The 18,586-nt window shown below is 46.2% G+C and overlaps 1 protein-coding gene across 9 annotated transcripts in view; it reads right to left on the bottom strand.

The window, feature by feature from the left end:
• The window catches only part of Gro (TLE family member transcriptional corepressor groucho), a 65,652-nt gene extending 47,175 nt beyond the window's left edge, over positions 1-18,477 (bottom strand). For 3 of the 9 annotated variants that reach the window (XM_071789018.1, XM_071789020.1, XM_071789015.1), the window contains exons 1-2: positions 10,934-11,373; positions 5,339-5,737 (exon numbers count right to left, since the gene is read on the bottom strand). In XM_071789018.1, the coding sequence (XP_071645119.1) occupies positions 5,339-5,374 (36 nt within the window). In that variant the 5' untranslated portion in view covers positions 5,375-5,737; positions 10,934-11,373. Of the gene's footprint in view, positions 1-5,338; positions 5,738-10,933; positions 11,377-18,337 lie in introns of those variants that run through there. The other 6 variants (XM_071789010.1, XM_071789017.1, XM_071789011.1 and 3 more) reach the window with 5 other exon arrangements.
• Positions 18,478-18,586: the final 109 nt, after the last annotated feature.

The following is an 18,586-nucleotide window of genomic DNA, read 5'->3' as shown; positions in this document are numbered from 1 at the left end:
GGCGTCAGCGATATAACGTGTATTTACGACGGGGGTCAAACAATGGGAGAGAGGACGAGATGAACAGAATCCCTTTCGATGTATCATAGTCCATCATCCGCCGCGGTGAAAAGGACCATTCGTCTGATTACGATTTCGCGAAATCCCGCGCACATCCACGTGACGGATTAATCAGGGGAAACCGCGCATCATTTCTTGCCTTCTCCCCGCTATTAATTAATCTTCGCACGATTAATCATCCCAGACACTTCTCGTCAGACAGTGAATTCTTACTCGCGCGTGGCAACCTAACTTAAATAAAAAAATTAATTGATATAAAAAAGAGATCAACGCACTAATGTTCTAATTTATCCAATTTAAATGTTAATTATAAAAATTGCTTCCTATGCGCGAAAAGAATCGAATAGAGCACAATACGTTCGAAAACACGAACAAATATATCTGGAAATGCTATGACAAACGCGTTATGCATAAATATCATCGTTGTATTCCAGCGAAGTTAACGAACAAAATTAAATAACGATGTGCGCTTAATACCCGCGACTACAAGTTAGTATTTTACGGTAGTTCTGAAAACACTTTAAAATCGGCCAATGTCTTTTCTACACTTTGTTGCCGGCGCACGCGAGTTATGATCCTGGCGCCGTAAAGAGGAGAGAAAATTTCGGTGCGTTCGAGCAGCGCGACAAGGAAGAAGCGAGAGCGGCCGTAAAAAACTTTGGAGCGTTTCCATTATTCCGAGAGAGGAAGTAAAACGCGCCGAGAAAGACCGTCCGTGAGGTTTTAAAGGGTTTTCAGCGTTGGCGAGCTTGTTACATAAATCGCGAAAGGTTGATACGAAAATGAGAATATATTTTTATAATGTTCTCCTGTCCCGTGCATGTCCTCTTAAATTCTACGAGACAAGATTAAATACGTGCGTTTCAATATGTACCTATATAGTATGTTAACATCCTTACACATTAGTTAACGTAGAACAGTAGGAGTTAATCTCGTCAAAAGAGATATTTCTAATCGCATGTTCAAACCATCTCTCAATTAATTTTATTAAATTTTGTACAAATTTTTACAAAAGAGTCGTCCTTACGTTTGCTCTTTTTTTTTACAACGACCGCGCAATTTGTTGCTGCGAATGGTTTCGTCTAGCCCGACTCTTTCCTCTCTTTCAAAGCTCAACGAAGCCTCCGGCGAACATTTTCAATTTTCACTCCTCGTACCAATTCGGACGAGCCATTCGGCGAACAATTAGTCGCCGAACGATTTGATTAGCGATTGTCATCGACAAATTTTTTTCCGTCCCCCGATACGCGGAAAAAGCTCACGACCGACCGACGGGCAGATCATTTTCATGCGGCAATCCCAATTTTTTATTCGACCAATTACAACGTAATTCTTCAATCGCCACGCGAATGCAGAGTCCCTCCAAACAATATTCGGAGGCCACGTCGTATTCGAGTAATTTTTTCAGTTAATTCTTTCTCTTCCCGAATATTCCTCCTTCAATATTTTTCCGTTACAACAAGCATTCATACAAAACCAATCTTGCAACCAATAAATCGTTCGTTCGTATTGACCATTAAAAAATTCATCACCGCATGTGTGTTTCGTCCCGAATTCATGAGCAATTCTCACTAACCCATGTAAGATTCGATATACCTCGAGAATATCGAGTACCATAGCAGTTATTTTTCTCGAAAGTGTAAAAATAAATCTTCCCTATAATGTTATACACATGTTTATGTAATCTGCGCGTGTATCAACAGAGTTGTACAAAGGTTTCAGTTTCACGTAGCATGTAATGATCATAAACCACAAACGTAATTTTACGAGTCGAAAACGTTGTGTTCCTACCCTCCTTTTACACGGGCGAGGCAATAAAGCAATAAACGGCGAGATTTTTGATATAAAATCCAGTGCGCGGGCGATCTCTCTATGAGAGGGCGAGGCGCGTAGAATCCGCGGAATCTGGAGCACGAAACGACACGGGCGAACCGGCACGAAAGGGCGCGGGAAGGCAGCGCGGAGGAACGGGTCGGCTGGAGGTGGATAGGGCCGAGAGGAGAGCGAGAGAAAGGAAAGAGAAGAAAGGAGACGGCGAAACAAAGCGGCGTCCCTTTGTCCCGCTCTTCAGTGTAGCTCGCATCGCTCTCTCGTGCTCGCGCGCTCAGCCAGGCGCATTTTGCAAAGAGCGCGTCGCGAGACTCTTGTTGTCCCCGCGATATTACTTCCTACATTTGCGCAAATTATATCGCCACGGCAGAGACGCTGTCGCTGCTGCTGCTGCTGCTGCTGGCTGCTGCCGCTGCTGCTTGCGAAGCGCTCGTTCGGCGCACTTTTGTTCCCGCTTAACTTCTAATGCACGTCCGCGACACGAGAGATAACTATTAATCAAAGACGTGAGCAGGGAGAAGCGAGATGAGAGAGAGGGAGATGGGGAGGGGACGTTCACCTAGTTATGTCACTGCTATTAACTATGATCCGCTATCTCTCACTTTTTTATCTTAACAAAAACAACGATGACTAAAAGAGAAGCTTGATGACTAAAAGTGAAATGTAAAACGCGTATCATCTCTTATTTAAAGCATACACAAAAACGTCGAAACTTGATTGAACTATAAACACCGAGATTATTCTTTGCGTAAAGACGACTATTCCTCTTTGCGAGATCAAAATTTATTCTTGTCGGATAGAAAAAGATAACGAAAAAGCAGAGTGGGTTAGGTTATATATAAAAGAAAGTAGGAAGAGTGTTATAGGATTAAGGATTAGTTTAAGGAGTTAGGTAGAAATATATAAGAGAGAAATATTGGAAAGAATATGGAACGACGAAATGGATAACGTAAGAGGTAATGTATTGAGGAAATTGTAGCGAGAGAGAAAGAGAGATTATTAGAGCAAAAAAGGATAGGTAGTAATAAATATAAAGGATATAGGCGGGGGGGGGGGGGTATGGATGGTATGAGTGTGTTAAGGAAATATTGTAAACTAAGTCCACACTTCTTGGCAATATATAAGCTAAAGTTAATAAATATTATATATTATATTCGGCAATATGGATAATAAAAAAAAAAGTATTATTTTTGTATTATCATAATTTATTACATAATTGTTAACAAAATATGAATAAATACTGCCAAATGAGTCTCATTCCCGCACCTTTTTTCTACTCATCGCGATAGGAAATTGCGGAAGCTCTATTTTCCAATCTTATCTCCGACACTCTCCGATCTTTCTTGCCAGCGTTCCCCGACTTTCTCGCTTTTCATGGTTTTCTAGACGTCGCGTCTTAAAACAACGGACGACTCTCGCGAATAACTATTTCGCCTTTTATTATCCTCTTCGCGAAGGATCGAGTTACAGAATTACGAGCGTGACGCTCGCCAGCGTGCATTCGTTTATTTGGTTGGCAAGCAAGGAGAATGGCTCGTACGTTCTAACATCTAGCCTAGCCTTTCCGTTATACCGACGATCAACCGTCACGCGAAATACGTGACAGACTTGAAATACAAAAACAAGTGGTAACCATACTAAACTGAAAAATATACGATGTAAATATTAGATACCTACATTTTTATTAAACATGTTATCTCAAACATTTCTTTCTTTTTTGCATCAAAACAACTTCTTATGATAATATGTAAAAAAAATTTTCAACGAAACTATATTTGTAGGACATCAATAAGAATCTTTATCGGGGCTGTTTGTCGGCCACGTCTTCCAATCAAAGAGAAGGATATATGTAAGTAACCGCTCATTGAGAATCGTGCGTAAAAGGCGATCGCGTGCCGCGGCGATTACGCTCGATTATGCGTCCGCTATTAACGGCGACTACGTTACCGCTTTCTTCGCAACATTGTGTGTACGCGAAATCTCATATCACAGTTTATTAAAGGATTACTTTCCACTCGTTTCCACTGAAAGATCGCTAATGATACCCTGGCAGAAAAGACGATCTTCGAACCGCGCCAACGACGGAAGCGAGAGATATACTTGTCGTAATGCAAGACTGGCTTGGATTTCTTTAGCGCGGCACGCAATGCGTCACGAACAATTTCCTATCAAATAACGGCGTTCGTAAAACGATGTCCAACGTCCTCTTGGATCAATTACGTTTAAATAGTAAATCGCGACAATTGTCAGTTGTCTCGGATCTTTTTTACAGACGGATCTGCCGTGCGTCTAACCGTAAAGAAATTACCGAAACTAAACTACAGCTAAGATATTTGTTATTCTTCTGAAATCAATTACGTCATTCTGTTAGTCATCACGGTAATCCTGATGACCCGTTTCGCGCGACGTTAAAAAAAAATTTGTCCACGTCACTCCGTCTTAAGAATATACTAGCGGAAAAAATAATTGACTTCGCAACGACGCTTTTCTGATTCTCCTTAGACCAATTACAACGTTACATTATTAGTCACCGCGATAATTATCGAGCCGTTTCGCGCGATATTAAGAGGAGTATTACGGCACTGTTATCGCCGTTGCTTCGTATGTCCGTCGTGCGCTTCGAGTATACTCGTCGAAGAAACGATCGAGCCACTTTGTGCCCCTTGAGCAGAGCGGCGCCACATCAGCGTCAATAAGCAAACGAGTGATGCCCACATATCGCCCATTGGCCGGTTCTATGAACGGCAATTGTTGTACGTTGACTTGCGGGCTCTATAAATAATCCTCATAATTTCTAATGGTCGCCTCTGTCTCTTCCCCTTCCCCCTTCTCTCTCTCCCTCCCTCCCACCCCTTCTTCGTCTCTCTCTCTCTCTCTACGTTCGTGTGTCAGCAAATTCGCCGGTGGTCTCGTTTCATCGTAAGGGAACTTTGAGCTTGTGCGGCGCGTGAAATTATGACGGTAAAAAGAGTGGCACGAGCGGAGGCTGTGGCGTAGGGACGTGCGCGGAGAACAATCAAACATTCTTCGAATTAGCAACGTGAAGTGCGAGAGCGGTCGACTTGACTCCCACGTGCTCTTTCGCTTCCCTTGCACAGAGCGGTAATTACACTATATTACCCTTTAACGTTCGTTATAATGGATAACGCTAGTAAGCAAAAATGTTGAGAACACCGGCGTAAGCGAAGAAATACGGTAGTGCTCTTGGGAAAATGCCGAACGCAGAATAGAAAATGTTCCGTTAATTTACTAACTTGGCTGCACGTTAAATTAAAATTTCGCGTCGAATTAGAATTCGCTTTAAATTAAGCGACAATAACATTTTAGCATTCGTCCACGCTTCCATTTTTTTTTTCGTTATACACATATTTAATACATTAATTTTTATTTGACGCGTGTCAACGCTGTCGATTTTTTTCTCTTCTAAAGAAAAGTAAAAGCTACTTACGGGAGCGGCGGGATGTCTCGCCGGCGCGGGGTACATCTTAGTCCTTGGCAATTGCTTCTTAGAAATCGCTGCAGCGTCCGCGATACACTATGTACACGATCATTTCACCATTTCGTGGGCTCGAGCGCATCCTCGTGATTCGGAAGAGACTCCATTTGACGACAGTTCCCCTAGATCGATCCTCTCCTCGTTACACTGTTCACAACACAACGAGCTTCATCGCGGTTACTTTATCGCGAATATCGAGTACACTTCTCTCATTTATTAATTATAGACGCGGAACTGGCAACGGAAACTTTACGAATCTCGTTTAAGTTCGACGTTACGTTCACGACACTTTTCCTCGTAATTTCTCGCGCGCTGTTAGAGCTTCGCACGTCGTGGAGTGCCTCCGTTTCCCTGTTGAAGAAAAATTGATTTTTATTTCTTTACCTCTCTGTAGGACGTTGCCTGTATAATTTCCTTATCGCGTTTCCATATGCGAGGAATGTTTGTTCGAGTAGAAAAATATTTGCCGATCGGCGCTATTTAAATTTTCCACTCTCGAGAAATAGTGCTAAAAGTATTCTCTATTAAACCGCGCCGGTATCTCGCAGGGAACCCATGCGTTTTCATTTCGTCGTGGCGTGGCGTGCGTGTGAGCGGAGCTTTACGATGGCGAGCGATCAATTTATCGTTCGATTTACTAGGCGCGTAAACTGCGCGCCCCGTCGCCGTTCCAGGAGCATTTATCCTAATCTCCGAGGCGTGTTTCGAACCGGGGACAAAGGGAGAGATAAAAAAAAGCCGGAGATGCAGCGCGACGCGGCGTGGCGCGAGAGGGACGAAAAGCGAAAAGAAAGCGCACTCCGCTCGTATATGTATATCGGGTGCAAAGCCGCCGGCTGAGCGCAACGTCACGTTCCAGGATCTACGACGCATTGATTACGATGCAATTTTCAATGGACCACGGCGGCGGTGGCCGCACGGTGCATTTACGCGCGACCATTATGGCAAACATCGCGACGTGTCAAACGCGACGCATCGGGCAAATTCCCGCCGTGAAACACTCCGCGAAAAACGGAGGTGAGGCGGTTGCCCAATATGCTTCTTACGACTCGATAAACAACAAATTAGAGAGAGCGACGACGGAGGTCCACAATTGCTCGTTATTCCCCTCGCGCTTGTCGCGGGAACGCAAAGACTCTTTGTCGGGGGATTAACGCGGCTTGAAAATCGAGAGCTCTCGCGTAAGAGTGCGCGAACGACTTCATATTCGAAGGATAAATTTTTAAATTTCGTTTTCGCGGTAGCCGAGACTGTTTTAACGTTTCATCAACGACTTGTGAATCGATCAATTTTTTTCCAGGAATTGACAGACGAACGCTCGCTCTTCGCTCCTATGCCCGCTCTTGCACAGTTGCACGTTTATCGCGCGGAGACATTTAAATAAGTCAGGGTAAATCGATCGATGTGTGTATTCCGATGGCGTTTCGTGGCACGTCTCGTGGAGCAGGCGAACGGCGAACGTCGACGAGGCGAGGGAGCGGTAGGAAGCGCTAAAGCGGGCGTGCAAACACTCACCCGAGATGGATGCACCGGTCGTCGTTGCGCGCCCCAGCGACGGCTATGTTGGGTTAGTTTAGGCCATAGCTTAATTTCCAAGTAGAGAATTGGCCATTCAACAACAGGGGCGAGGGCGGACGGATAATTCGCGGTGCATCTCTCCCTCTAGTGCGCTCTCTCTCTCTCTCTTTCTCTCTGCTCTCGCAGATTGCCGTGCGCGATTTCAGCGCTGTTTATTTTAGCCTCATCGCGCGCCGCAGGGCGGGTCGCGCGCGCGGATTACGGGAAACATTTTTGCGATTTGTACGCTTCACTAAAGAGGGGTCCCGACGTCCGGACGACCGAAAACCAACGTACGCGTGGCCGGGCGGACAACGTTGCCTATTATTTTCACGCTTTTACCGTGCCGCACGATCGCATATACATGACGTGTCATTACGGGCTCTTTGTAACGCGGGATGATGTTTCGTGTAACGCGCAAAATGGAGTCATATAACCGCGTTAACAGTCCATTCTCCGCGGATAATGTATTTCGCGAGCAATACACGTATAGGCTGGTGCCCGTGTACGTGGATAAATATATTTATGTACGCGCGTGTATAATGCGTGCGCAAGCGTGAAAAACTCTGTCCAGAGCCCCGAATTTGAGCCATCATTTCCATCAATTTGCAGCAAATGCGTTCGGCGGGACGATAAAAACTTTTCGGCTTGATACGCCCGGCGTTATGACGTCGCGACGCAACGCGTCGCGCGTCCCGTCGGCAAACGCCGCCGCCGCCGCCGCCACGCGAAATTAAATTCGCCCTTTCCACCCTCCTGCATTTACGCAAACGCTGAGAAAAGTTTCGCCGCGTTCCCATTGTCTTGCGAAGTAATAGTGATGCCGCGTGAGACAACGACGACGACGACGACGACGATCGGAGAGACTTAAATCGCGATGATTTGAGTAAAACGAGTTTAGATTTCGACGGGATAAACCGAATGCAACCGAATTGTGATCTCGCGTCAAATCACGTATTGTTGAGCTAACGTGTGATTATTCCTGAATCAAGAGTTAGAGGGATCGCGTTTCTCTCGAAAAGCGCTTGCCGCGCGCTTGCTCCGGAGAAAAAGGAGCCGGATCGGACGAGTCACGGAGAAAGTTATCACGAATCTCACATAATCGCGGCCCTCGGCCGATCCTTACTTAACCACCGCGCGATCGTCCGTGATTTCTTTACCTTCTCGATCGTTATCGCGACATGGCCGAGCGGAGGCGCACAATGCCGCGCGGATTAAAGGATTCTCCACACCGGACACGCCGGCGTCGCGCTTTAATTATTGAGTACCGCGGCGTGTGATACCGCGCGCGCCGTTTACGAGTCCCACAATTTCGTTATGAGCTGTAAGCCAAATAGTCGAGCGCGAGATATAGTCTCGTTCCGCGACAAAGATATATAAATTCCATTTCTCCGCAGATCCGAGAAATTCGACCTGACTTACATAAAAATTAAATACATTCGACGATTGTAGATAATAAGATCAATGTTGAAAATATGACGTATAAATCCACTACGTAAAAATAACGTATAAATAGTACCAATGTAAAAAAATTAATAACACGTGAAATAATGATTTGTTTTCTTACGATATTGCAATTGCAATTATTCAGAGTAAAAATATGTATAAGTCATGTGATAAATGATAATGGGAATATATATATTTCTATATGTAAGTCGCAGATTTTCTTTTATATATCGGCGAACGGTCGTTCGCGACCGACGCGAAAGTAAAAACCTCTATTATGCTGGTGATAAAAGCGAACAACTCCGAGCAACGTTACGACGGTGTCCTAATATTCCGCATACTTACGATACGACCGATCGTGCCTTTATTAGCGGCGTGACGACGATGCGGACTTGGTAAAATGCACGCATCGTAAAAAGCCTTATCTCGCGAAGCACGATAATTATACGGCGAGAGGAGCGACTTAAGCGGCCCGCGCGGCCAGTAGTCAAGAACGTGAGCGTGTAAAAATTTTGTTTGAACAATAAATTTATTAAGTAAGAAAGTCCGCCCAGACTCCCGTCGGAAGTCGATATAAAATTCTGTCTCAATAACAAATTTACAATTACAATTATTGCAAAACTCCGTTTACACAAAACGACTTCGACAATCGTCTAACGTTGCCGTTAAATCGGGACTGTTATCGATCAGTTTGAAACGGGCAAACGTCCGATAAGTGTACCTCTTGAAAATCCGACCTTCCGCTTTTGAGTTACCTTCCGACGACTTTCTGAAATTCACTTCAACGTTGGCTATCGCGGCACGAGCTCGCGGCGAAAAAGAACCACAATTTACGGGATACGTCAAGGTTCCGCGAATTCCCCCCCTCCCATACCGCGACAAAAAAAACGAGATAGACGAGCGAGGAGCGGCTTGTCGATCGTCTCCGACGATTTTACGAGGCGTGTACGACGATTACCTCTAACATCGTTAACCCGCTTCGCCCTCCTCGCCACTTTTCGATTATCCTCATCGTCTCTTAGCAATAACGCAAGCGCCGGTACAATTAATTTAGTCGCTTGATAATGTTCCGAACCCGGAAGTCGTATCGTCGCGTTGAAAGATTTAAAGGCACTTGTTATACCGTCGCGCGTTAAACTCGTGGTTCTTCGATCAGTAAACACAATTGCGTCGTTAATCGAAACTCGAAACTTTTCGATGTTCGTTCTGTAAGCACATGTCTAAAATAAAAATTGAAATATGTTGAGTGATTAATAATATCAATCACATATATATTTAATTATAATAGTAAATTAAAAAATAATAATAATATCACTGTCGACAGTTGCTTTCCTTAATATGGACAAAATCGACTTCCGGGTTTCGAATATCATCAAATGACTAAATTAATTGTATTAGATATCAGCGTTGAGAATTAAATATATATATATTTAATTATAAAAAATTGAGAAATTACGAGAAGAGGTGGTATCAATTTTCCGATCTTACAATTAGAATTAACTGACTAAAGACCACCCGTCGAAGTTTGCCCGTTTCTGGATGATCTAAGGCATTAATTAGGATTATGTTACGATAAATTCGATATCGTAATAGAGACCAGGTTATACCTCCAACAATCTATTAAACATCTCGCGATGAAACACTAAAAAAAAATTTGATCTTCGTTAGAGCGTCGTCGTCCGGATTTCCGTGAACGCGCTCGTATCGTCGCGACGCTCATTTTCGCGCTTACAACGTTAAACGTTTTCGTATATATCCCAATAATCCGTTAAGCACGTCACGATAGAGCGCGATAGACACCAGTGCGGCGCGGCGGAGCGAGGCGAGGGGAAGGGTTGGTAAACGCGAGGAGCAAAGATTCGGAGCGGACTCCGGGGTCTGTTGTTTGAAACTCGATTAACGAGCCCGAGTTCGGCTCGGCGCAACGTTTTCTCGGAAGAGGAACGCGCGCGCCTTATCGATCAAGAAGCGGAGCGGCGGGAATTAAGCCTTGATCGGTGGGGAGGAAGGGATTAGTTTTTGCGGATGACTCGCCCGCGCGCCCGATCCTTCCCTCGTTTCGCGAAGGACGAGTCGAGGCGCCGTAATTATTAGCCCCCTCCCCCCTACCCCCCCCCTCCGCCTTCAAACCGGCGGGGCTCTCGAGAACGGGGAGATTAACGAGATAGCCTTAACGCGACGCGTCGCGCGATCGGCACGGAACGAGAAGAAGGGAAAAGAAAAAAAAGGGAGAGAACATATATCCTCTTTTATTCTTGCATCCGCGAAAGTAACAATCGTCGTCTATCGCGTTCTATTACCCACGCTTCGTCGATATTTCGCGCGAGGCGGCGCGCGTCACGCTCCCGAAGCTGGCCGCATAACTAACGAGGACACGTGACTTCGCGCGCCGCTAACTATCGCAACCGGAGCTGCGTGAACTTGGCGCACGGCCGCCGCTTCTAACGCGAGTTTCTCGCGCCACGCCTCCGGAATACTCCGAAAAGTTGCAAGATTCAAAGGAATCGGCGTTTAACCGCCACGCACGAGATATACTGTACATACCTCGATAGGATCCGTCGGAAGTTGGTCGCGACTCGCGATCCCCGGAATCGATCGTAGAACCGATCGTCGGGCTCTCGAGATCCGTTCGGGAACCTCCGCGGCCTCCGTCCTTAATCCGTCTTGGGCACTGCGGCGAAAAAGCACTTGGCGTTTCCTGCCCGCACACTCTCTTTTTCCTCTACTCGCGTGTTACTCCCCCCCTCCTTCCCGCTCGCTCGCTCCGTCTCGCACTGACACTCTCGTAGGGAAGACGCGTGCACGGGGAAGCCGCCGGCACACAGGTTCACGTCGAGAACGTGTGTATATGTGTGTGGACAGAGCCGCGCGCGACACCGGGAGTCACAGATCACCGGAGGCGGGCGAACGCGTCGCGACCGCACCGCGCAACGTACGACGCTCGACTGCGACTGCGAGCCGGGTAGTACCGAACCGAAGTGGATGACGGGAACGTGTGAACGCCGCTTGCCGCCGCCGCCGCCACCGCCGCCGCTGCCGCTGCCGCCACCCCGCGCTACTCCGCGCCAACCCGCGTCGCGACACACCGATGAGCGACGACCAACCCGACCGCCGCGGCGGCGGGCCCACACCGACGCATCAATGAGAGAGCGAGCGCGCACGAACATACACGCACACGCATATATACACACACATACACACGGGCCGAGAACGGCAGTGGCAGCTACGCTCCGTCTCGCTTCCACCGCAAGCTGTCCTGCCCCCACCGCAGCGCCGCGTTCTCCTCTCCCCCTTCCGCCACCCCGCGCGCGAGTCAAGGGCGTCGACTGACGGGGGCGAGAGAGCCGCTCCGCCGCGCCGTCTCTCTCCCGGAGAGTTTGTGGGTTACGAAGAAGAGAATCTGTATCTCCCTTTCCCCGTCGGGCTCCGGCCCTCTTCCCGAGGAGCCGTTGAAAAAGATTCAATCCACCGCTCGCGGCGCGGCGACCCGCGGCCGTCCCCGTCACCGAGCGCACGTCCTCTCCTCTTCTTCCGCGTTTTGTATCTCGCACGGAGTACATACTTACTCTCGACCCGTTCGTAAATCTCGCGTTCGCGAATGTCGAACGATGTCCGTCAAATCTCGGAATGTATCTTTCGTATATTTCATCGACACTCGCGGCGGTCGTGTTGAATCGTTTTTATCCCGGGATGATTTTGACAAAAGCGCGAAACTTGAAACTTTAGTCGGAACACACCACGCTAATAAACCTTAGGCCCGAGCACATGGAAAAACTTAAGCAGCAACGAAATCGACGGTTTTGATTCGCTACCGCTTGTGTCTTGAGTTCTTGACTGTGATTGGCCGATTTGCTTACTGCTTAAGTTTTTCTATGTGCCCGGGCCTTTAATTCCCCTCGATTTAAATTGGTGGCCACGTTACAGGTACATCTCTTAAATCTGACGTGATAATTGTTCGCTCGCCTCGAGATCGCGATTTTCCATTTGTACCGGCGATTTTCAATCAGCGCGGGGGATCAACGGCGCATTAATGTATTCGTCGTCGCGCAGCGCGCGCGCGACAAGTTTCGAAAACTCTTTAGCGACACCCCTGCTTTTCGCTGCTCGTCGCTCTCGCTCTCTCGCGCGCGATATCCTCCTCTCCTCGCGTTCTCGTGCTACGGATATACCTCGAGTTCTCCGTTTGTCGCTGCCTCTCCGTCGCGCCGACGGCGTTTCTTAATCTTTCGCTCTCTCCGGTCGGTCGGTCCCTCGGTCGTCTCGCTCTCCCTCTTTCGCTCGCTCGCCCGCGCCCTCGCAATCCCGCAGGCCGATGGTATATAGCGGGAATGCCGAATGTCGGACTGCGGGGGTAGCTATGTGTGCGTGCGCGCGCGTACATACGTGATATACACGTGCGTGTGCCGGCGACAGAGACGGCGCGAGTCAAAGTGGCGGAGAGCGCCGGACAACACGAGTCAACCGGCAACGTAAGTAGAGAGCTCGGCGTGGGTGTAACCGCCGCGAGCGACGTAGGGTGAGGGACCGGGAGGGGAATGGTGGGTGAAGCGCGGGGGGAGGGAGGAAGCGGGGACGGAGGGAGAGAGAGAGGCGCGCGCGAGCGTGCGGACACGGTTGTGTACGGTTGTGTATATAAAGCTCGCGCTTACGTACACACATCGCTCGTGTGGCGCTCATCATATTACACACCGTTCATGCATCGCGTCCGCCGCCGCGTTGCTTTGAGGAAGAGATGAATCCTCGATTCGGTTAAACGCCCGCCAACCGGGGGATGCTCTAAATCAGGGCTGTCTACCTGAGCACACACGTATGCACACGCGTACGTATGTATACGTACGCCAGCCCCGGCTTTTCGAAATTCCAATACTCTGCTCTCTCCGCCGCCGCTCCCGCGAGCGAGCGAGCGAGCGACGAGATGAGAGCGAGAGCGACGTCGGCTATTGCACCGATGCGTTTTCCTGCGCATCTCGTCGCGAGATGTATGTCTTCCTCGCCGGCGTGATCGATCATGAATAGAAATCGACGGGATACGGCGGCCGCGATGTTGTGTTGCATCGTGTTTCGCTCCGAGGCGGGATAATGGAATCAGAGATATTGAAATTTTTGTAAAAACCGAAGTTCGAAAAACCATTTTCCACCTTCCTCCTTTATTTTCCATTCGAAAAGGTCGGACTGTAAGTAAATTGGCTAAAGAAGTCACGGTTCTTTTGAAATTATTTCGCAAATATTAAGTGAAACATGACCGTTATGATATACAATAAATTACAGAGAAAAACGTCAATATAATAATGAAATATTATATAATTTTTGAATTTTATATACTTTTTTTTAACTGAAGTAAACTGCATTAATTTTTTGTCGATCTTTAAAACGCAGCTCCTAGTTGGAAAAATCTACATACTTAAGTCGATAATCAATTTAATTTTTTATGCTAATAAACATCCTTGTTAAATCACTGTAAAGAACTTATTGCGAAAAATATCATCCCAGCCAGAGTTCGACCTCTCTATATCCCGAAAATATTCCGTGAGATAAAAATTACGCGATGATATATTCAAACGCGGTTCGTAAGACGACAACGAAATAAACGAAGTTGAAAAAGGGATTTAATCATATTTGTTTTCCACTTTGTTCCGCGTATATAAAAAATCTAACTGTGTAAGTTAGTCACGGAGTTCGTGGCAGAAGCTGTTTGGGATTATTCCGAGAAATTACGTAATGATACAATTTAAAATGCGGCTCGTAAAAATGCGGCTCGTAAGACGATAACGAAGTAAACGTTGACGCGCCAAGGAAAACGTCGCTAAGAAAATATAAATAAGCGCGCGCGGTTTATTGGCAAGTATTCCGATGTATCGGATGCGCCGCTTTCCAAGCGCGATTTATCGTCGCGATTCGCGCGCAGAATTTCAGCCACGAGAGGCTAACTATACCGTTCGGCTACAATTGACTGTGTTTACGCGTAGAAAATTAATTCCGTCCCATAAAACGCGCATATATACCATGCATTTTGCATATCCGTTTACGCAACGCGAAATGGATTCGCATGAAATTTTTAAATCCCATGCAAAAGTTGCGCGATGACGAACGGCCTAGGCGACGCTCGCAAATGGATTTCGAGATCATCGCGCTTGTCTCGGCGTGTAGTGTTTCGGCATTATCGCGATATACATATGTTTGCGATGTTTATGCTCGATAGACAGAGAAGCCGGATTCGTGTCGACGGAGTTCGCGGTCGGTCATCGCGCATCCGGGACCGGACAAACGATCCGCTAATCTGCGCGATCCGGCCCGTCGTCGACTTATCGGCCTCGCAATTTGCGAGAATGTGGTCACCCGATAAAGAGAGAGAGAGAGAGAGAGAGAGAGAGAGAGAGAGAGAGAGAGAGGCGATCCATAGGGATCGACATATCCGCGCCGCGTTCGAGGCGGCCGCAAGCCGCAGACCGTCGTGCGCTTTTCATCGCGCACACGCGCGTTCATTATCCGTGCGCATACACGCGCACGACTGACCGAAACGCGTAACCGTATTCACGGTCGCGCCAAGCAAATGTGCGTATGTGCGTATGTGCGCGCGCGAATTAAGGGGGAGTCGGGACGAGCGTGGGGGAGTCACTTTGAGAGAGTACGCGGAACGACCGTAAACACAATTGGAAATCTTTAGCGGATACACTCCCGGTAACGGTCGCAGAAGGGTGACGAGTCACGGGAGTGATGGCGTGAGCGAGGAGATTTATTTTGTCGTGGGAACCCCTTTCTTCAGGGGGCACGCAGCGATCGTGTACGCAACACACGTGTATGCAACGTGGAAAAAAAGTACGGTCTTTTAAATACAGCGGGCCCGCATCGACGACAGCGATTTGTATTCCTTGACGAAATTCACGTTTTTTTTTCGTATGGTATTTAAGCTGCTAATCCTATTGAATTTTTGGTTTTTTGATACTTCTATATTTCACATTTTCCGTTTAGAGGGATTTTGTATAATCTTTGTACGTTATCATTTTCTTTTAATTACTTCTTATATTTTTATATATTTACTTATAAATTAAAAAATTTACGTTTTTTTTTTGTTTTTTTCCTCTATACCGCGTGTGCGCTTCGAGATTCTCGAAATTTTTGCGCGCCGAGGAGACTGCTGGTAAGGCCCATATTCTCAACTCTCTTTCAGCGATAAAAGCGCGCTTTTATTTCTGAGATGCTATAGTATATGTAACACGAACTATAGCATTTCACAAATAAATGCGCGCTTTTATCGATAAAAGAGAGTTGAGAATATGGGCCTAATGCCCGTTTTCACCAACGTCGTTTAACTTTAACCTTAGTTCAACTCACTTTTCGTCTCTTTCAAAAGGGGACTGTTAGAAAGAGACAAAAGAGTGAGTCAAACTAAGGTTTAGTTAGGGGATCCTGGAGTGACGGCCGAACTCCGACGGGGTCGATAATTTTGACCGTTTTCCATGTTCCGGTCTATATCTGTTCTTATCTAACGAGATATTTGCGATATATCTGTCCTTGTCAGATTGCAACGCCATGTACACTGCGTGTGTGTGCACACATAAAATCAGTTGGATGAAAAATCTTTCTTATTGGGCTTTCAATCTTAGTTTCAATGGTGCCGCGCTGTTCTTTGATCTAGTCCGAGGTGCGGGACATTTTCGATTTGTACACGTAAGCTATATAATTTGTATAATATATAAGCGAACGTTTCCTTGAAGTGACAGCTCTAGGTACAAAAGGTGAAACACCAACTAGTATTAAATATATTTTTCTTAAGTTTTTAGTCTTAAACTTACTATACCGCACATGATTTCTGTACGTACTATTCTGTAAAGCGAATTCGAAGAAAATTGGTCCAACTGAAATGTCGAATCGGTAATTGCCGTGTGACTCCAGGATCCCCTTAAAGTTAAACGACGTTGGTGAAAACGGGCATAAGTCTGCGAATCGATAGAAAATTAATTGACTCGTCGAGGTGACGTTTCCTCTGGCGTGGCGACGCGCCCGGCGACGATCCCGCTCGCGGATTTGCATGATTCTCGCACGAAAGCGAAGCTCCGTTCGTTTTACTCGTACGCGCGTTTTCTTGTCGCGTGACTAATAACAAGCTACACTCTTCGAGTTTGCCTGTAACAATTTGGCTGGTAATTGCAGTCGGCAATATGTATTACGGCTCTCTCGCCGAGGGGAAGACCCTACATCCCCGAGGAAATCGATATCTTTACGGAAGTATCGGCGCACGCGAGATCATGGAAAAGTCACGCGCGAAAGTCAACGGTCGCAGTTGTCGACATTGCACCGACTTCGTCTCTTTTTTTTCATACAAAATGCGATCTTTCATATATTTATGAAATTGCGTGTATCGTTGGAAAATGAGATAATGAGCATATTCGTCGAAATTTATCCTCGTAGAACGTATAATTCTTTCGTATATTTTTGCGAAGTTTATTTTAAAATTGCGCATTGACTGCCGCGGTTAGCCGGCATTATTGAACTCTTTTTAAACGCTTATAAAAAGAAAAATGCCTTATAAAAAGGTATACTTATAAAAAAATTGATGCCTTATAAAAAGACAGACGCTATCTAATATAAAATTTAGAACGACACAAATAGCTAGATAGCAATGAGTGAAAAGTAAAGCGTGCGCTGTTTGATGACGCGCTAATCCCGAGAATACGGTCTTATTTAATCGTGTTACACTAGTACTTTATCATCGTACATGCTTAATAAGAAATTTATTGCGACATACGCGGCAAAACATACAAAATTCATTAGGCGGACGACGTGTTGAGCGACTCGTTTACCAAGGCAGGAATTTGTTTGCATGGAATTTCCTCGGATCATGTGTCGATCAGCTGACGGAATAATCTATCGTAAAAATTTTTGCGAAATTCGCGTTTTGCAAAATTGTTTCAAAGCTGAGAGAGTTCTGGATCGATCGACTCTTTAGAAGTCTCGTTGCGATAACTCGCAGTTTTGCTAACGATAAGACGTGTTTAATAAATTTCAACCCCATTGAGAAACCGAGATGAAGAACGAGTAAATTTCCGCGATAAAACGCGTAATAAAACTTTTTAAGGACGACTGTTACGAGAAAACAGTGCGCTGCGCGACGGATGGGGGTAAAGTTGTTTCCTTTTTACGTCGTGCTTTCGCGATGGAAGTCGCGTATTTTATTTCGAGCCATCGCGAGCTTATCGGACGAATGAAAGTTCAAACGGTTCGCCGGAAAGACGTGGGAAAGAAATTTATGTAAACGTGTACACGAAGAATCTCTATATATAGCGCGCTTTTTCTGAAAACGAGCGTTTTAAATTTCAACAAGGATATTCAACGAGGCAGAATGGATGATTTACACGAAGAGATTAGCCAGCAGTTGTCTTTCTTCCATTAAGAAAAATACCTAAAGATGTACAGCAAGAGCCTTCGGTCGCGATCGCCATTCTACCTTATTTGATATCAGCTCTGACTTATGTTCATTTCTACCAATGTAGGTTAACTTTAATCTAGGTTTAACTTACTTTCTATCTTTTTCCAATGTTCATTTCTTATCAGTGTAGATTAACGTTAATCTCGGTTTAACTTACCTTTTTATCTTTTTCTTAATTCTTACAACTAAGAAAAGATAAAAGGTAAGATAAACCGAGATTAAAGTTAATCTATATATCGATAGAAATAAACATACTAAACTCTTAGAACTAGGAGAAGATGAAAGGTAAATTAAACCAAGATTAAAATTAACCTGCGTGGATGAAAATGGACATTATTCGAACTTGGCCGGCGCATCGATGTAATACTTGACGCACGAGACATCTTCATTTTTCTGCTAGAATTAATTGCTCTCGCTCTCGAGTCACTCGAAAATTCGTCAACAAAATAAGATTCGAATAATTCCTCTTTATATTTGAAACACATTACAAATTACAATCTTATTATAACTTATTGACGTACGTTTAGAGTGAAGAGGGTTCCGCTTCAAAACTCCGCTCCGAAAAGTCCGAAATCGTCGGGTGGTGCGCTCTGTCGGCGTCGCGACGCAACATCGCCGACGTCGTGCAGCTTCCTTCCGGACCGCCCGCGGCGACGACGACCCGCGCGAGGGGGGGGGGTAGGGGAAGAGCCCTCTCCCGTCACCCGTCGGGACCCACACTACCCACAGGAACAGGGAGTCGCGCGAAGAAAGGAAGAAGCGGCCGACAC

The sequence above is a fragment of the Temnothorax longispinosus genome, chromosome 9 (assembly GCF_030848805.1).
Source record: "Temnothorax longispinosus isolate EJ_2023e chromosome 9, Tlon_JGU_v1, whole genome shotgun sequence".
Classification (NCBI taxonomy): Eukaryota; Metazoa; Arthropoda; class Insecta; order Hymenoptera; family Formicidae; genus Temnothorax; species Temnothorax longispinosus.
This window is presented reverse-complemented; position numbering and strand designations above follow the sequence as displayed.